General features: G+C 37.5%; 1 protein-coding gene across 1 annotated transcript in view; it reads left to right on the top strand.

Annotated features, from left to right (window-relative positions):
- STX7 (syntaxin 7) overlaps positions 1 to 13443 on the top strand; it is a 31310-nt gene extending 17867 nt beyond the window's left edge. The window contains exons 3-10 of the mRNA XM_074537800.1: positions 3016 to 3085; positions 4619 to 4709; positions 6324 to 6461; positions 7109 to 7161; positions 7835 to 7925; positions 8582 to 8654; positions 9407 to 9489; positions 12034 to 13443. Of these exons, the coding sequence (XP_074393901.1) occupies positions 3016 to 3085; positions 4619 to 4709; positions 6324 to 6461; positions 7109 to 7161; positions 7835 to 7925; positions 8582 to 8654; positions 9407 to 9489; positions 12034 to 12126 (692 nt within the window). The 3' untranslated portion in view covers positions 12127 to 13443. The remainder of the gene's footprint in view (positions 1 to 3015; positions 3086 to 4618; positions 4710 to 6323; positions 6462 to 7108; positions 7162 to 7834; positions 7926 to 8581; positions 8655 to 9406; positions 9490 to 12033) is intronic.
- Positions 13444 to 17248: the final 3805 nt, after the last annotated feature.

The raw sequence follows: 17248 nt of genomic DNA on the forward strand, positions 1-17248 counted from the left end.
GTGAAATCGGGAATTTAGGAACTTCTGTCTTCCAAAGAGTAATCACAGTTTTTCAGCAGTTTTGCTCTCAATTGCCTGCTTGGTCCTTCTCCGTGCTTGTTTCACATATGGAGCTGTGGAAGGAGCAAGCAGAGGTATTTCTGCAGTCTAACCTTGAGTAGGAGATGCTAAGGCTACCTGCTTTTCCCTTGGGGAAAGGAAGGGATATTGTCCTGTGATCTAAGGAGTTGCAAAGCTAGGTCTTGCTTTTAATCAGATTCTGTGAGACCTGTGTGTGCATGTGAGGGAAGAAGACCCTTTCCCTCTGTGATCCCCATGGTAATATCTTTAATCCTGTTGAAAATTTTTGTTCATGAAACTATCACTATAAACCTAACGTCTATATTTTAGGTGGCTTTGTGATTATATCTATAATATTAGATCAAATATTTGAATGAGAAGTAGCTACAGTGAGAAATCAGTAAAAACAAGCCAAACCAAAAGAGTTAGAAGACTATAAAAAATGTATTTTTAGTCTGTATACATGCCAGCATATTTATATTAATACAAAGGAGTACAGAGACTGGATTTAACTCATCAACCTGTAGGCATACACTGTAAATCAAGATTTCAGGAAAGTCAGCTTCTCCACTTCTTTTGTTATGCTGGCCCTACTAACTTGTTTTTGGCTTTTTTATGAAGCATCTTCCAGAGTGCTGCTGAAGGCTATTGGCCAAAATTTACTTTTTCTGCTCTGTCTTTTTTTCTATTTGTTTGCTCAAATAAGCATTTTCATTTTCTTATGTAAATATTTTTGCTATACTTCATATAAACACTAATTTTTTTTCAGTAATACCCATTATTGGGAAAGGTTAAGGTGGAAAATACTGACTTATAGGAAGCATAGAAAATTATATTATTTCAGTCCTTCAGTTTTTTTTCTCAAACTTTTCCCCTTGTGATTTGAAGTCCTAATAGAAATTTACTATTTTTATGCATACTTAGAGACTTCATGATAAAATGTGTTTGAATTTTATGCTAAATTTTTGAATCACAAGACTTGAACTGCCATGAAGTCTGCCTTTGGAATTGTACATCTGACCAATTTTGCAGTACTGCCTTTTAATTTTCTCTCAATTATCTACTTGTGTTCAGCTTTAGAAGTCGGATAAATATGCAGTTATCTTGGAATGCTGGTATTTTAAGTATAGGCCATGTTTCAGGGAATTTTTATTTAAAACACAAACCTGTATTTTCTTCACTTGCAGTTAAATAATGCACCTCTAGGTGGCGGTAGAACACATCGAGACTTATTCCTGTCTGTTTTGGTTTTCTTTTTACTTTCCCTTTTCAAAGTACATACGAGTAACCGAGCTCCTCGGCTCTGCAGTCAGAAGGCAGAGTGCCTTCGAACAACTACAGAATAATTAGTGTTCAGTTTTATAGAGATTAAAACTCCATATTCTTGAAGATAACACTAGCCAGTTATCATTTTGCTTATTTTAAAACAATGCATTTCGCTGGCCATAAAAAAGAAGCCTGATTACCCCGAGCTTGTGTAAATCAGTGTTTGCGAGCAGCTGCAGCTGCCCAGAAGTGCGGGCAGACGGGCACTGCCGTGCCTAGCAGGTAGGGGGCAGGGAAGGGCTGCTCCTTAGTAGCCAGTGGTGACTGTAGCCAAAATCAAAAATCTTCACTCATGTTTTGCTGTTTTTCAGCTCAGTTAAAATACAAGCTGCATGAAACCCATCTTACAGTGCTATTCCACACAGAAATTTTCTGTTAGTAGTTTATGCCATTTAGTTATCTCAAAAACACTTGCCTGAAGTATTTGATTTTTTTACCTCATGTAAATCTAACTTACTGTTTTGATGAACTCATTATGTGGGTGTGCACACAAAGTATTTGCTATAGCAGTTGGGATGTTTTGTAAAACAGTGCAGATAATCTAGTATCAGCTATACAACATTCACTGGAGATTTGTTATGAAGCAAAGATCAGAATTAATATTATTAATAAAAATGCTTTAAGGAGTTGCAGTTTTATCTAACTGGTTAACATAACTCAGCTTATTTTTTGCCTGTAGTTCTGTTTCCTACAGATCACTTCTATAGCGCATAGAAAAGTACTCTCTTTTTTTAATATGTTTTTCTTCCTTATGTAGGGTTGTCACTTACTGCATTTTCAACTGTGTTTAGGGAAAAAAATAGATAGTGAGCTAAGGAAGTGAGGATCCTAATATCATACCATATCTGTCTGTGTGGTGCACCAGTCTGCTGGGGGGGGCACAGAAATACAGGGAAACTTTTAAGTTTTGCAGTGTGAAAAATTACCTATCCTTTAAGTTTCAGTCCATTTTTCTCCTTGCTTTCTCATAAGTCAGTAAAATATATTACACTGAAAATAAGGCTCAGACAATATGTCACTTCTTGCAGTTCAAAACTAATGTGTTTCATGAAATACACTTTAAAATCACTGGCAGTTTGTATCCCAGACTTAAAAACATAAGATTCTCAAAATTGCAATTTAAACCTGGACACACAAATTTTCTTTCCTTTTTAATGTACTGTTAACCCATAAATGCTTTATTGCCGTCTCTTCATTGATGCATGGATTCTGAAATGTTTGTGTAAGATGTTATAGAAGTCTTCCATATGGTTTTCCAAAATGACATATATAAAATAAACCAGAATAAGAATGGTGCTTTTTATTTTAAAAAGTATAATAAAACCCCTGATTTAGACTTAATATAATGAAATCATTGACTAATCTTTAAATTGCCTGTTTCTACCTAAAGATTTTAATACATTCCTATCCTTCATAAGAAACCTCAGGTTTTGTCTTTGACATGGCAAAAATCACTCAATAGTTGTTTTGGGACTTACAAATGGAATCTTTGTAGTAGGTTGAAAAACTCCTGCATATCCATTTCTGTCAATTTATTTATATGGCTTTAGAATTGTCAAGCAAAAATGCATTAAACTGAATAGCAATTGTTTCTGCCCCATTCAAATTTTTCTTCCTCTTCACAAACAGCTGCTGAAATACAAAGAATACTCCATCAGCTTGGAACACCACAGGACACGCCTGAATTGAGGCAACAGCTGTGAGTACTTCACATCATAACACTTCATTTCATTGCATTGTAAACAATCTCCTCTTAGGTGATGAGGTGGGTTTCTGTTAGGCAGTGCTTGATTTCCCTGAGAAAGGTGAGCATAGAGAAAGATTTGAAACTGAGATGTTGAGATGTGCTTTATAAAGTAGGATAGACTGTAAGCTCGAATCTGCTGATCTGCCCGTGCACATTGCTTGCAGTATTAGTGCATCTATAAAGCCCGTGCTGTTTGTTAGAAAAGTGGCACAAAGAGAAAGCAGTATCACTCTCAGAAACATACCACCACACCCCTCCACTCCAGTCAATGCTTCCAATCTGCTTGTAGAAGTGTCACAATGTAATGAATATATTGGGATGGCCTTTTTGTGAGGTGGAATACTGGGAGAGAAAGGGGAATATAATTTTTAGTGATGAAAGCTACAGTAAGGGGTGACATTATAGAATAAATACCTACCAGAAATAGTAACATAGCAGAAGTGAAATCAGACTCCAAGGCAGATGCTCTGCTAGAGTTCAGTCACCTAAAGGTGGACTTTCTCTAACAGGCCTCTAGTAGAGACTGCAGCTGCTCTCTGGTTTTCTGCATGGTCTAATGAACCAGTATGATGCTTTCATTAAACTTCTTTACCACATTAATCTCAGCATCACAAATGCATCGAAACAACATGTGTTCATCCTGGCATTTTTTGTGTGTTTCATGCTTTGCTGTGGCCATTGACTAGTAGGAGGAGGTGTGTGTTGGACCAAAGTTGTGATGTTCATTTTGGTGAACAGCCAAATTTCTTCATAACAGCCCAAGTTTAGGGCCCGTAACATTATCCAGGTACAATCCGCAGGGGATATTCTACTGGAGACTGAGAATAGGTGAAGAACAACATACATACACAGTTGATGCAATAACCCAACAAGATCTAAGCATAAATTCACACCTAAACAGTGCAGAAACTGTTGTTAAGGACATGCTTCAGACCCTTATTGGAATAATTTATGTATATATGTAAACTTGCTTGAGTTTTTATTGGTCTTTCACTTGTATGAATACTTGGCCTTTCCAAGAGTTATTTGATTATTTTAAATATTGATGCGGATGGCTTGGTAATGGCTTCCCAGATAAAACCTTTTTATATAGACTGGATGGGGAAGATACCAAAGCAGGTAAAGAATTTGAGTTGCTTCAGAACAAAATAAAAGTGAATATTGGTAAAGGATTGTGTGATAAAATTGGAAGTATATTTATGTATTCATAATGACTACAAATGTATTACTGCACATGAATAAAATAGAGGAAACCTAAGGGCAAAAAAAAGTTAATAATTATTAATTATGTTGTCACACTGCAGAATACACCTTCTTCAACACCTTGCCTGGAATCCATGATTTCATGCCTTTACAGCAAACAACAGAATAAAGATGGCCTTGTGTGCTTCAGAGAAGCTTTTAGTACTGATGTTTTTTTGAGAACCAGTGAAATTCAGCAAACTAACCTGATGGTCTCTAATAAAAATTTGCATTTGGTTTTAGGCAACAGAAGCAGCAATACACCAACCAACTTGCCAAAGAAACTGACAAATACATTAAAGAGTTTGGATCTTTGCCTGCAACAAGTGAACAGGTATAAAACCAAAAACCATGGCTTGTTTGACTATGTTGGCTCATGTAAAGTATTTGAGCCACTTCATTTCTTTATTCCTGTTTTCAAAGCACTAGTTAGTTAATCAACACATTTGCGCAATGTGGGAATACACTAAAATGTAAGACTATTTTGTTGCCGTCCAGACTCGTCCCAAACTTGTTGTTATATATCAGGAATGAAGTAGTGGGAATCAAGGCAATGTTCTGTGCCTTTCTGATTTTTCAGGTAGCTGGACGCTTTGTAATCCATTGCAGTGATGCTGTATCTGACTCTGCCAGCACTCTGACTGCTTCCAGAGTCAAGCAATTGTGTGCCAAAACACTGTTCCCTCACTGTCTGAATAATTTGATTATCACAGTATGTCTGTTCTGCATCATTCAGATGGGTATATGCTATGTCTTGTCACAGGCTTTTCCTTTCTCAAGAGGTCTAGACAGGAGCTGTTACTAAATCAGTCTTCTTTCTGAAGTGTGTATAAAATCTTTCAGTCAGAAACGTGTGAAGTGGCTGTTGTGGTTAGCACACTCCTGTCTGCCCTCCTGTGGTTTCTTATCCTAGCAAAATCTGTCACTTAAATAAGGGAAGAACAACAGGATCCTAGAAAACATGGATTCAGGTTATTGTCGCTTAAACAACTAGCCTGGTCTGTGGGTAGTTAGTAAGGAGCCTTTGGAAAAGTGAATGGTCTTGAAACACAGAGTTCAAATGGCAGGCCATGACCCATGTGTGCTCATCCTGTCAAGCTGTAAACTTCTAACAGCAGTGTTAGAACTTGATCTTGGTATATAATCTCTAGTTCAGCCAAAGTATCTTTAGTTTGTTAGGTTTTTTTCTGTTTGCTTATCTGGAGTTGAAAAGTTCACAGTGAAATGTTTTACATGTTAATTTTACCCTTTTATCAAAGCTATTTCTTAATGAAATGCATAAATAACAGATTCATGAATGGCAAATGACAACCTTTCAGAAAATTGTAAGGGTTGATGAATACATATATTTAGGAAAATATGGTGGAGGCTCTCGTGAGTGCCCAATATTCCCCTTCCCCTCACTACATCTTGAAAAAAAACAAACCTGGGAGGATAGAACAAGTATTTCTGGATCTGTTTTAAAGGATTTAAGGGAGTATGTGAACCCACTGCTGGATTCAGTTCAATATGTATTTCCAGAATTTATGTAAAATACATATTAAGTGCTCTGTTATTTCTTTTCTGCACCCTTCCTCCCCTCTATATTCAGTCACCTCTGCATATTTTAGCATTCCTGGTGTCAAAATATTTCACAACAAAGTAGAACATTTTACAATCAGTGGATAATAAGGAAGGTAGAAGCTTTCTTATCACTGCTCATTTCCAGTTGTTAAATGAAAATAAATACATTGATTTCTTCTTTAAATGCCTTAATTTGTGTGGTTATGTTATCCTAGAAGGAAAGAAGGCTTGTCCATGAAATTGCAAATGGTTTTGTTGACAGCCTTCCTTTACACCAATTCAAAAGAGAAAGGAATATATATGCCTTGGTATTTAGCAGACTGGAAATAGTAAAGCCTTGAAAAGCCTGAGCTCATTTGACTTGGTAAAATTTTTTCTCCTACAGCGTCAAAGGAAAATACAGAAAGACCGTCTTGTGGGAGAGTTCACCACAGCACTAACAAATTTCCAAAGACTCCAAAGGCAAGCTGCTGAGAAGGAAAAAGACTTTGTAGCCAGAGTAAGAGCCAGCTCAAGGGTGTCTGTAAGTATCAGAAAATGTGCCACTATATTCTTTACATTGATGTTAGTGGTGTTCTGTGTCAGATTTGCCTCCACAGTGCTACTTAGCTTATAGCTGTCTACAGGCTGCAGGACATGTGCTATATGATTTTATAGTAAAGGATGCATTAAATTGTAATAACCTCCCTGGAAAACTGTTACTTTTGCCTTTCCTTTGTCACAAAAAGGAATGAACTGCCCCTGTTTCATGCTGTAATCTTGCAAAAGCAACTTCTAGTAGAGTTTGAAATGCTTTTGCTCTACCTGCACATATCAACAAATTTTTTTCCTTTGGGGAAGAATGAATTGCCAGATTTCAGTGGAGTATTAAGGTGGAGAAGTGCTGAATAGCTTCAGATTTTCCTTGTCAGTATACCAATTTTGCCTTTTCACTCTGTGCCAATACACATTCTGTGCTTGTAAGTTGCAGCAGGCAGTTACTGAGCTGAATGCTTTTGCTCATATTTCAGCCTTATGCATGCATAAAGCAAAATCAGACAGAACATGTTGAATCATGTTTCAGTTTGACTTACCAGAAACCTCCCAGTATTGACTCCTTATAGAAATGCTGCCAGTGCTCTTTTCAGGGGTATAATGTTTTATTTATATTTTTAAACACTGATCATGTAGGGTGGGGCTCCAGAAGATAACTACAAAGAAGGAACACTTGTCTCTTGGGACAGGTAGGTTGAATCACTTAATATGCCGTATCCTAGCTCAGAATAATGAATGGCCTGCAGGGAAGCAAGCTGGCTATGATTTTTTTTGGTGTTTAGCATAAAGAAGATATTTTGATGGCATACATGGGGAGAAAAATAAGTAGTTCACGTAATGTCCCTCCTTTTTTCCTGATGCTTCAGCTGCAGACATGTCCTTAAGCCCCCCTAAGCTGCATTTGGGTTTTCTGGGACCCAAACTTAGGGAACAAGACTCCAAATTGAATAAAGTAAATATTTTGTGATAAGGGCCCAGTGTTTACTGGGAACTCCCATTACTTCCATATTCTTCAAGAACTGTTTCTTAGTCTCAGATTCTTTTTTCTTGCTCAGATAGATGTAAAGTCTGCAGGTGATAATTCAGAAGGAACTTTGACCTTGTATTCATACTTAGAATTTCCTCACAGTCAGTCTCCTGCTCTGTGCAGCACTGCTCCAGCAGCTCTGCTACACCACAGCTGTGATGGTTATACCATTTCTGTTAGCCAGGCACAGACAAGGGTAAAGCCACACATTTTATTGACAGATAATGTGAAATGTGCTATGTACTTAACTGTAGTCTTATCCTTCTGAATAATTTCTCATTGTGTTTGTTTAATTCTGCATGGGTTTTGGTTTTGGTTTTTTTTTTGTGTGATAGTCAACCACAAGCACAAGTGCAAGATGAAGAAATTACAGAAGATGACCTCCGTCTTATCGAGGAGAGGGAATCTTCCATTAGGCAGCTTGAAGTAAGTACAAGTGGTTTTACAGCATAACATGGTTTTGATGTTCCAAAGAAATACCATTTTAAAAGGAGCATGAGCATTGATTGGTGGCAAGAATCTTGAGTAGTTTGGATTTGTCTGTGGGTAAGGTTTTTCCCTTCAAAACTGCAAATATTACCTTTAGATGTGAAATGTACATTTGAAATCTACTGTATGAAAGCCATGTTTTGATATACTGTGTTTAACTTCAGTGGTTCTGCTGTGGAATAAGAGTGCTTATGTGATTGCAAGAAAAAATACATACAATTTTTTTCCAATATGGTCATAATATAGAACTATTTTAAAGAGTGAACATAAATGTAGCAAAATTATACCTCTTGTCACACATCTTCCCAATGTATTGTTCATCATGTTCATTTTTAAGTGGACTTTTTTGAACATTTCTTGAAATACAGAGATTTTCTATTTCATTGAAATTCTTGTAAGTAAGGGCTTCATAAGCTCGGTCTCAAAGTACGAGAAAAACTTTTAAAATAAGCACATTAAGTAGGTTTTTTTTTCATCCTGTAGTATAAGGAGTCATGGATGCACATTCTGGAGGAGAAAGAACAGTATTTCTATCTAAATAATGCACATAGATGCTTAAATGTGTGATGTACATTAATGATTTCATTTTGCAGGCTGATATTATGGACATCAATGAAATTTTCAAAGATCTAGGAATGATGATTCATGAACAAGGTGATGTAATAGGTAAGTCCAATTCAAATATTACCTGATTTTTTTAAATTCACTTTCTCTGGTGAGCTGCAGTGTAGAACTTCCTTTTGCTCAAAAAATTCCTTTATTGACACTATCAATGCTAAAGCAAATCAGATAGAACCTAATAATGAGTAGACTGGCTGAGATGACTGGGAATACAGTAAGAAAGAGTGCTTAAAATCTAGTTTATACATGTAATTTTTCATGTGTATAAAATGTCTCTAAAGTGGCTTTTAGAACTGTTTGCACATAAAATTGGAAAAAATACAATCTGTGTCAATATGATAGAACACCAAACTAGAATCATGCCTCTTGGGTATTGTTTGGTCCATTGCCTCTGTTTCATAAACCTTAGGACTTCTTTTAATCTGAGCAGAGAGTAGTCAGTAGCAAGTTGGAGGACAAGTAAAAGGTAATTTAGAAATGAAAAAAGAAAAAAAAGTAGAAGTACTGAAAAACTTCTGCCTTGGTTGGTATCAAAGTTTTAGCCTTGCATGCAGAACGGGTGAGCTGTTACCTGACATGAATTCAGCCAATTATTGCCTGGCCAGTTCTGGAATGAGCTCAGGCATAAGTGTAGGATGGATCAAGCTTTCATAATACAAGGTACACTGATGAATACTGATGAAGACAACAGCATTTTGGGGCAGCTGTTTATATGCTCTCAAGTGTATTTCAGCATTCCAAACCTTTGTCTGGGTTATGACTTATCAAAATTTGCAATCTTTCTTTTCAAAACAAAGACAGCATAGAAGCCAATGTGGAAAGTGCAGATGTACATGTGCAGCAAGCAAACCAGCAGCTGTCAAGAGCAGCAAACTACCAGGTAATGCCAGCTGTGTGAAACTGTCCTCCAGTAGTCCTGACTTACACTTATGCACTTCAGATTTTGCCTAGCAAGTTGCAAGTTTAAGTTTGGAGACTTAAAGGTTTATGTCAGACTACAGTGGTATTTCTAGGTCAATATAAAATAAGTCAGTGACTTCTGAAAGCATTGGGCTTCCTGTGAGGCTACTTCCAGCCAGACTGTTACAGTATCTTCTGAGATTCTATGAGAGTGCCTGGAGTTACACCTTTACTTAAAACAAACAAACAAAAATCCCCAAACCAACAAAAACTCCTTACACAAACAGATTCCTACTTTTATAATTCAAAATTTAAAGGTTCCTGTATATGGAAGAGCAAGCCTTTGGAGATCCCTGGAGGAGTAGAGAAGATAGGCAGGAAAATCTTCTGAAAATGTGGCCAGTTATTACCAATTTTTGCTGTCTAAAATCTTCCTAAAGCTGTATATTTCCAGCTTTTTTTACTTGCTACTTTGATGCTAAAAACATATTTTAAACTGTCAGACTTTTTTGAAAAGACCTTTAATAACTTTAAATGCCATTTCTTTATAACATTTTTGGACCTTATTATAAATAATCGTATTAGTAATTAATCTTCCCCTTTAAGTTAGAGTTAGTCCTTAGACGTTTTTAAAAAAAAATCCTCTTATGTGTGTTAGTAGTAGTTAGGGCAGTAAATGAGCGACAGAATGTCTGAAAGACTGCCTGCTGATTTCAGAAGTAGGAGAGGATGCATCCTTGAACTGTATTCTCAGTGGGACTAATTGTCACATTAAGTGTGTTTGATGACTCCTATTTTGATACTTTAAAAATTCAGGAAAAAAATAATAGCAGCCAAAAATTTCAGTGGAAGGTATAAGTTTCCACTTATATTGGTTGAAATTTAAAATGAAAAGCTTAATGATTTATTTTGAGGAGGGAAGGATCTTCTGAGCTCAAATGAGGGTTATCAAGACTTGACAAGCTTCTGTTCAGTGGGTCTTGCAAGAGGCACCAAACACTGCAGAGCTGCTCTGTGTTTGGATGAAAGGACTGTGTAGTTTGCTTTGGATTTGCTTTCCTTTGCTTGAAAACTTATCCTTGTTCCAAGGTGCTGAAAATTTTCAGCAACTACTGTATCTGGCCTGACCCTCTCAAGGAAGTATTAGAGGCCCAGGTATGCTGGGAGGGCAAGGCTGTTGATACTCCTACAGCTCCTACAGGTTGGGTGAGCTCTGTATCACTCTTCTGCCGTGAGGAGTGCATTCACACAGCAGAGCAATATGGGCAAAGCCAGGCTGCTTCAGCACTTGTGGAAAGGATGATCAGTTGTATGTTGAAATTAAGTTTGTCATGCCTTGCTAAGTAGTATTACAGGGGAAATGTTTGACTTGAGTGAATTTCTGGTAAGAGGGGGGTCATCAGGATGCAGAAGGAAGGGATTGTGAGTGTAAAGAGATGATAATGGACAGAAGAGGAAGGTACTCCAGCAAGCTGATTGAGTTCTAGCAAATAAAACAATGAAATGAAGAAATCTTAGCCTGATGGTGGGAGAAGTGGCAATGAGACAATAAAACTAGAAGAAGAGAATTGTTATGAAATGTGGTGGTCTGGCTGTTACTGGTCAGAGAACTGACAGCTTCTATGAAGAACTGACACAGATGTTGTTCTTCAGAGAGAAAAAATTAAAAAACCCCAAAACATCAAAACCACCCAGGCAGAAGAACTTTTGCCAAATACAGCACAGACTGTCTTTACTTCTGGGACTATGGCCTAGAATCCCAAGATCTGAGTTGTTATTCCGTGGCTATTAGCAAGAGCCTGAGAAACCCATTTGGTAATTTCCTTCCATCCTCTGAAGGAAACCTTTAGATTCTATACCCTTCAGGTAAAGGATGAAAGACTGCTACTGCTCTTGAGTGCTTTGGTATCTCAAGTTATAGACCTCTATAGAAAATGTGAAAGTTCTTAACATGCTCATAGCTTGGACTTTATTGTAATGACATCTATTTAAGTGGTTCTCTAGTCATGTCTCTTTCATTTGTGGTTTTTTTTTGTTTGTTTTCTTTACGAGCAAGTTCTACCTAAGAAACTTGGCAAAAACACCTTTAAAATAACTGTGAATGGATACACAGCAGCCCAAAATTTTAGTCTGTTGTTCCCTTCTGTATATACACTAAAAGTCTTTTTTTTTTTTTTTTCTAGCAGACCATTTCTACTTTCTCTGTTGTGCAAATGATTGTCCATTTTCCTCTCTATGCTGTCACCTCATGTTACTTCCCCCGGAGTTCTGATTACATCTATTCATTACATTACTGTGTTTTCTTTAATTAATTTATTATGTGTACCAGAAAATACCACTGAAATCATTCTGTTGAATAATATAGCCATAAAGTAATGTAGACAGGTTTTTTTTCTTTAAACATCTTTAGCTGTCTTGATCATCTTTATATGTAAGGGCTCAAGTAGTAGGACCATAAAAGCATCTGAATAGTTTTCTGATGTGGTACAGTTTTCAATCAACTTTGTTTTTTCTCTTTTGCCAGCAAAGATCTCGAAAGAAGATGTGCATACTCATTATTATACTTACTATTGGAGCATTGCTTCTTGGAGTCATCATATGGTTAGCAGCAAGATAAGTCTCTGGAGAAAGCTTTGTAATTTGTATTCAAATTAGGAAATTCATAGTCATGGTTTGCTCACTGTGAAGCTGAGTAAAATAGTGGTTCTGTACTTCATCACACTTTTTTTATAAGACTTTTTGTTTTAACCTGAGAAATAATGTTCTCAGTACTGCCATCAGTATAGCTGCCTGGCCTCTCAGATGTGGGTGCTGTCTTACCAGGAAAATAACAGTCAAGATCATAAACTGTTCCGTTAACTTAAACATGAAGCATCTTAAGGTTTAGGGGGCTAATCAAAGTAATGATAACTTGTGTTGACAGCGTGGGTAATTGTCTTTTGGGGTATTGCTAAATGTTGCTGCCAAAACAAACTCCTGAATTGTTGCTTGAGGCAACGAATTCACATCTCAGAATTTATTTTTAAGTTAGAAATATTTATTCTCTCTTTCCCTTCCATCACATTCACCTACCCATTTGATATGGGTGGTTCAAACATAAAACATAGATTGCTGAAGTTGATGTGATCTCTCTTTTATACCTGAAGCCTGTGAATTAAGCCTTCAGTTTGCTTGAAATCTTTTAAATGTTCCATTTATCTTTATATCTGGCATCAAGTATGGTTATGTCTGGAAGCCTCCTAGAAGGATAGGGAGGTTGAATGATGTAGTTATGTGAATTTTTTGTTCCAGTCCTTGCATTAAGAAATACTGTGTTTTATTGCACACATCTGGTATCTTTGCATCTGAAGTGTGCATGAATGAATTTGGTTATACGAAAATATGCTCTAGTCTGTGACTTCATAGACTTACTGGGAAGAATAGATATTCCCCACTTCCTAGCTGCACTTGAATGTCACTGTTCTGAAACTGCTGTGATTTAGTTTCCATGAACAGGTGCAAAGTTGTATGTGATGTCTATCACACAGCTTAAGAAAGAAGATTACAAGTTCAATTCCAAGTTCAACACTGGTATTTGAAATTAAGTAAAATCAGTTGAACTGACTGAAAACATTTAAAAAGTTTGATGCTTATAGCTTTTAAAATGACCTTTTTTCCTTTTGTGCCATTTTGTACTAATATATTAAAAATGTAAAACCACTTTTTTGCCAATTAATCTATTTGCCTTTTTACTTAATCTTGATTAACTAATCTGAAAAGTGTACAGATAAAAAAGTCACTTAATCTGTATTTTATAAAGTTCTTCCATAACAGAATGATGGAGAATACACTGTGTACATGGTGAGCTATGAAATATTATTTGGGAAGAATCTTAACTGTAAGCATAAATGAATTGTAACCATGCAACCAAAATAAAGGTCTTTTAAAGAGTGCACTTTTCTAGTAGTTGCTTTTTTTTTTCAGAATCCATCTTTAAAAGTACAGCTGTTGTCTTTGCCTTTATGCTCTGAAGAACTCCAGAGAATTTTAGCTCAGCTGGTGAGGTGGCCCCAGGAAATCTCTCTTCCTGTACTGTACTTCACATTGTTAATGAAAATACTTCTGGATCTTGCATTCCCAGCTAGTGATGCTAATGCTCTGGGATTTTTGGTTTCAGACTACACTAGTCTAAACTAGAACAGCAGTCAACATTTAGCCAGGTAGCTTTCTTACCAATGAACTGTCTAAAACTGACTTTGGAAATTTCCTGGCTTTACTGTTTAACAAACTCTTTGTGCTACTGCAAACAGGCACAGAAGGATGACCTAATCCTATTTGCCCAGGAGAATCTTTTCCCTGTTCTATACCTCATATCTGCATCTGTCAGTGACTGATTTCATTGACATGCTGAGGAATGAAAAGAGCTCTTTGGCAGCAGAACTTCACCTCTGACTCCTGACAGCTCAGAAATTCTGTCTATGGTTGATACTCATTACATTGCATTTGTTCTTGTTTGATTTTCCATTAGGAGGATTCTCTACTAAAATGCATACCACCTTGAAGAATATTATTCTTAGGAAGAGATGGCATATTTACCATCTTGTTTGATTGTTTACCTTGTAAAGGGGTGAATACCCTCTTCACTGAGTTTGTCCAGTAGTGACTGCATGGTGGGATAGCCAGTACATAAAAGCTTCCACTATGAGGAGCTGGTGAGAATCAAGCTGGGGCAACAACACCAAATAACTTGGAAATTCTGCAAGTTTCACAGCATTGCATTTCCCAAACCCCTGCTGAAACCTGCGGTCTCTGCTCTTCTGTGTCTGATTTGTGTGCATGTCTTTATTTCCCACATGGAATTGTCTCTTTATTTTCAGAGTCATGTGCCTGTTCAGCTGCTCTCTGGTGTTAGTGGTTGGGGCACTCTGAGGGAGAAGAATGCTGCTGAGAGTGCCCGTAGGTGCCTTGCTTTCTTTCACTCATGATTTATTGAAATAAAACCCTGTTTGTGGTGTGGGGGTGCCTCCCCCACATGCTCTCAGATGAAAGAATTCTTCCTTGAATCCTATGGAGGTGTGGGGTATTGGAGCTCTTTACCTCTGGATGAGACAATGGGCCAGTTCTCGGAAGTCACAGGGATGTTGTGGCAGATATGGTGGTGGCTGCTGTCACCCCAGGGGCTGGTGGGGAGGTCAATGCTGGAGTGTTTACACACAAGCTCCTGTACCTGTTGGAGAGACCAGCCTGCAAGGACCTAATTGCACATTAAGGATCTTGGTGCTGTTCATTTTCAAACTTGATTAGGCAGAAACAAAGTGCTGGGAGGGGTTGTATTTAGAGAGTCCATTTTGGGGGGCATAAATACTCCTTTCTAAGCTGCTCTTAATGGAGCTTCTCTCTATCATTTCCCTCCCCTAAATGCATACACTCTTAAATGTATGAAATGCAACTTTCAAGTTTTTAAAGGAAGTTTTGATATCTGTTAAGAATCCAATAACACATCTGGGTGTAACATGTATGAGTCAATGTTTTTAGAACAAAGATTTTGGCTGTTCTGAATTATCCATCAATATCTGTCAGATTAGGAAGGCCAAAAAATGCAATCAAAGCACCCTTCATTTTACTGAAGGAACCTGCTAAGAATAGTTCCTTTGTAGTTATCTTAACCACACACCAGGGGTGTTTTTCTGTTCTTTCTTACTTTTTCAAAGGGCTGAAAATCACAGGGGCACACAGCTTTTTAAAGGTTTTTCTTTTCTTTTTCCTTGCACCCTTTTAAATTGTTCTGGTAATCAGCAGGGTATGCAATACTAATACCAAGCTCACTTCGTACCTAGGAGCTTTCTTAAGTCACACACCCGCACATTGTGTGTATTGTCAGCAAATATGTTTGGTGTCAGAGGGGTGGGCTAGATTTTGGATATCAGTAGTTTGAAACCATGAAAAAAACGAGTAAGGGGCCTAAAGGTGGGGGGAGGGAGGGAGAGAATGACGTGATCTGTTAGTGAAGTTGAACCAATACCCTCATAGTTTATCACTGGCCTAGGATGTTTCAAGCACTGTGTTGTTGCGTATCTCATGTGAAATAATTTACTTGCTTGGCTTTTCTTTAATTCTGATTGAACCTCATTGATGATTTAAAGAGCACCAGTGAGAGAGGAAAGTACAGAGATCTCCTTGCTGCTGGGTATCAACAGCTGATGACTTTCTGTTTCTTAGGGTACCTGGGGTGCAAAGTGATGCTTAAGTGGGTACCACACAGCTTTCCCTTTCAGTTTGCAATTGAGTCCAGAGCTCTCACCCAAAGCTGTTGTGGAGTGAGGACTAATTATGCTCTGATGAGGTGCCCACCTGCAGAGCCATTCTAGATGCTATTGCAATATAAGTGTTGCAAGAATAAATACCTGAAAGCAATCAGCTTCCAGGCATCTTTGTCCTTGTAGGGGTCTCTGAGGGGGCCCCTGATGCTACAGGGGTTTCTGTAGTTCAAGAATGCAGGTCATTTACAGCAAAGCATCTACTTAGCTTTCTGTATCCTGATACATGATATCCTTCTATGATAAAAGGAGTTGTGTTTGCATAATAATAAAGAACTTCACAAATCCAAGAATAACCAGAAAAGTTAGCAAAATCTTCACCTTTTAGAGGCAGAGAACAACAAATGATGCTGTAACTTGCTTCTTAACTCATTCTCAACTTCTCCTGTTGGCTATATTGAATGTCTAGTGTTAAGCACTGCTGTAGTGATTTGGTTTGCTCCTATCCCAAGTATATCACTATTTCAAATACCAGAAAAGTACTCAAGAAGGGGAATGCATCCCACTTGTGGGTATGGTGCAGAGGAGGGCCACAAAATGGCTGGAGCACCTCCTTTCTGAGGTCTGAGAGAGCTGAGTTTGTTCAGCCTGGAGAAGAGTTCAGGGAAACCTAATTGTGGCTTTCTTGTACTTGAAGTCCTCCAAGAGACCTGGAGAGGGACTTTTTACAAGGGTGTGTAGTGATAGGACAAGGGGGAATGGTTTTAAACTGCAAAGTGGGTAGGTTTAGATTAGATATAAGGAAGAAATTATTTACAATAAGGGTGGTGAAATGCTGGCATAGATTGCCCAGAACGGTGGTGGATGACCCAGCCCTGGAAGCATTCAAGACCAGGATGAACTGGGCTCTAATTATTAATTACTGAGTAACCTAGTCTAGTTGAAGATGTCACTGCGCATCTCAGAGGGCTGGACTAGTTTACTTTTAAAGGATCCTTCCAATCCAAACTATTCTATAATTCTGCATTTGCAAGAATATCCTAAGAAGAAATACTCAGTATAAATGTCTACTTTTTAATAGTTATATCTCTGTATATGAACACAGCACTTCTTTGCTACTGCTGCTAAAATATATTTTTTTATTTAAGACAAAAATAACCTAGATTAAAATGCTTGTTAGCACAATAAAAGTAATAATTTTGAAGCTTTTTCTTTTTATTGCTGTCACATCTCAAAATATGTCTTGCATATTTTGAAAAATTGTAAAAGCGGAAAATGAAAAATAAACACAAAGAAAATTTGAAGTCACTAGCAGCCCATTTCACCTCTCCTTCCTCTTTCAAGATTCATCCTCGACTGAGTTGTAATTGTGTTTTTCCTTTAATATTTATGCAGAAAATGTTTGGTCTTTGGCAGTACAGTTTGAAGTCTGAAGAGATAATAAGGGTGGGAAGGAGTAAGCACACTGCATAATCTAGGCAGTATAAATGATAATCTGCCTTC

The sequence above is a fragment of the Zonotrichia albicollis genome, chromosome 3 (genome assembly GCF_047830755.1).
Source record: "Zonotrichia albicollis isolate bZonAlb1 chromosome 3, bZonAlb1.hap1, whole genome shotgun sequence".
In the NCBI taxonomy this organism is placed as follows: Eukaryota; Metazoa; Chordata; class Aves; order Passeriformes; family Passerellidae; genus Zonotrichia; species Zonotrichia albicollis.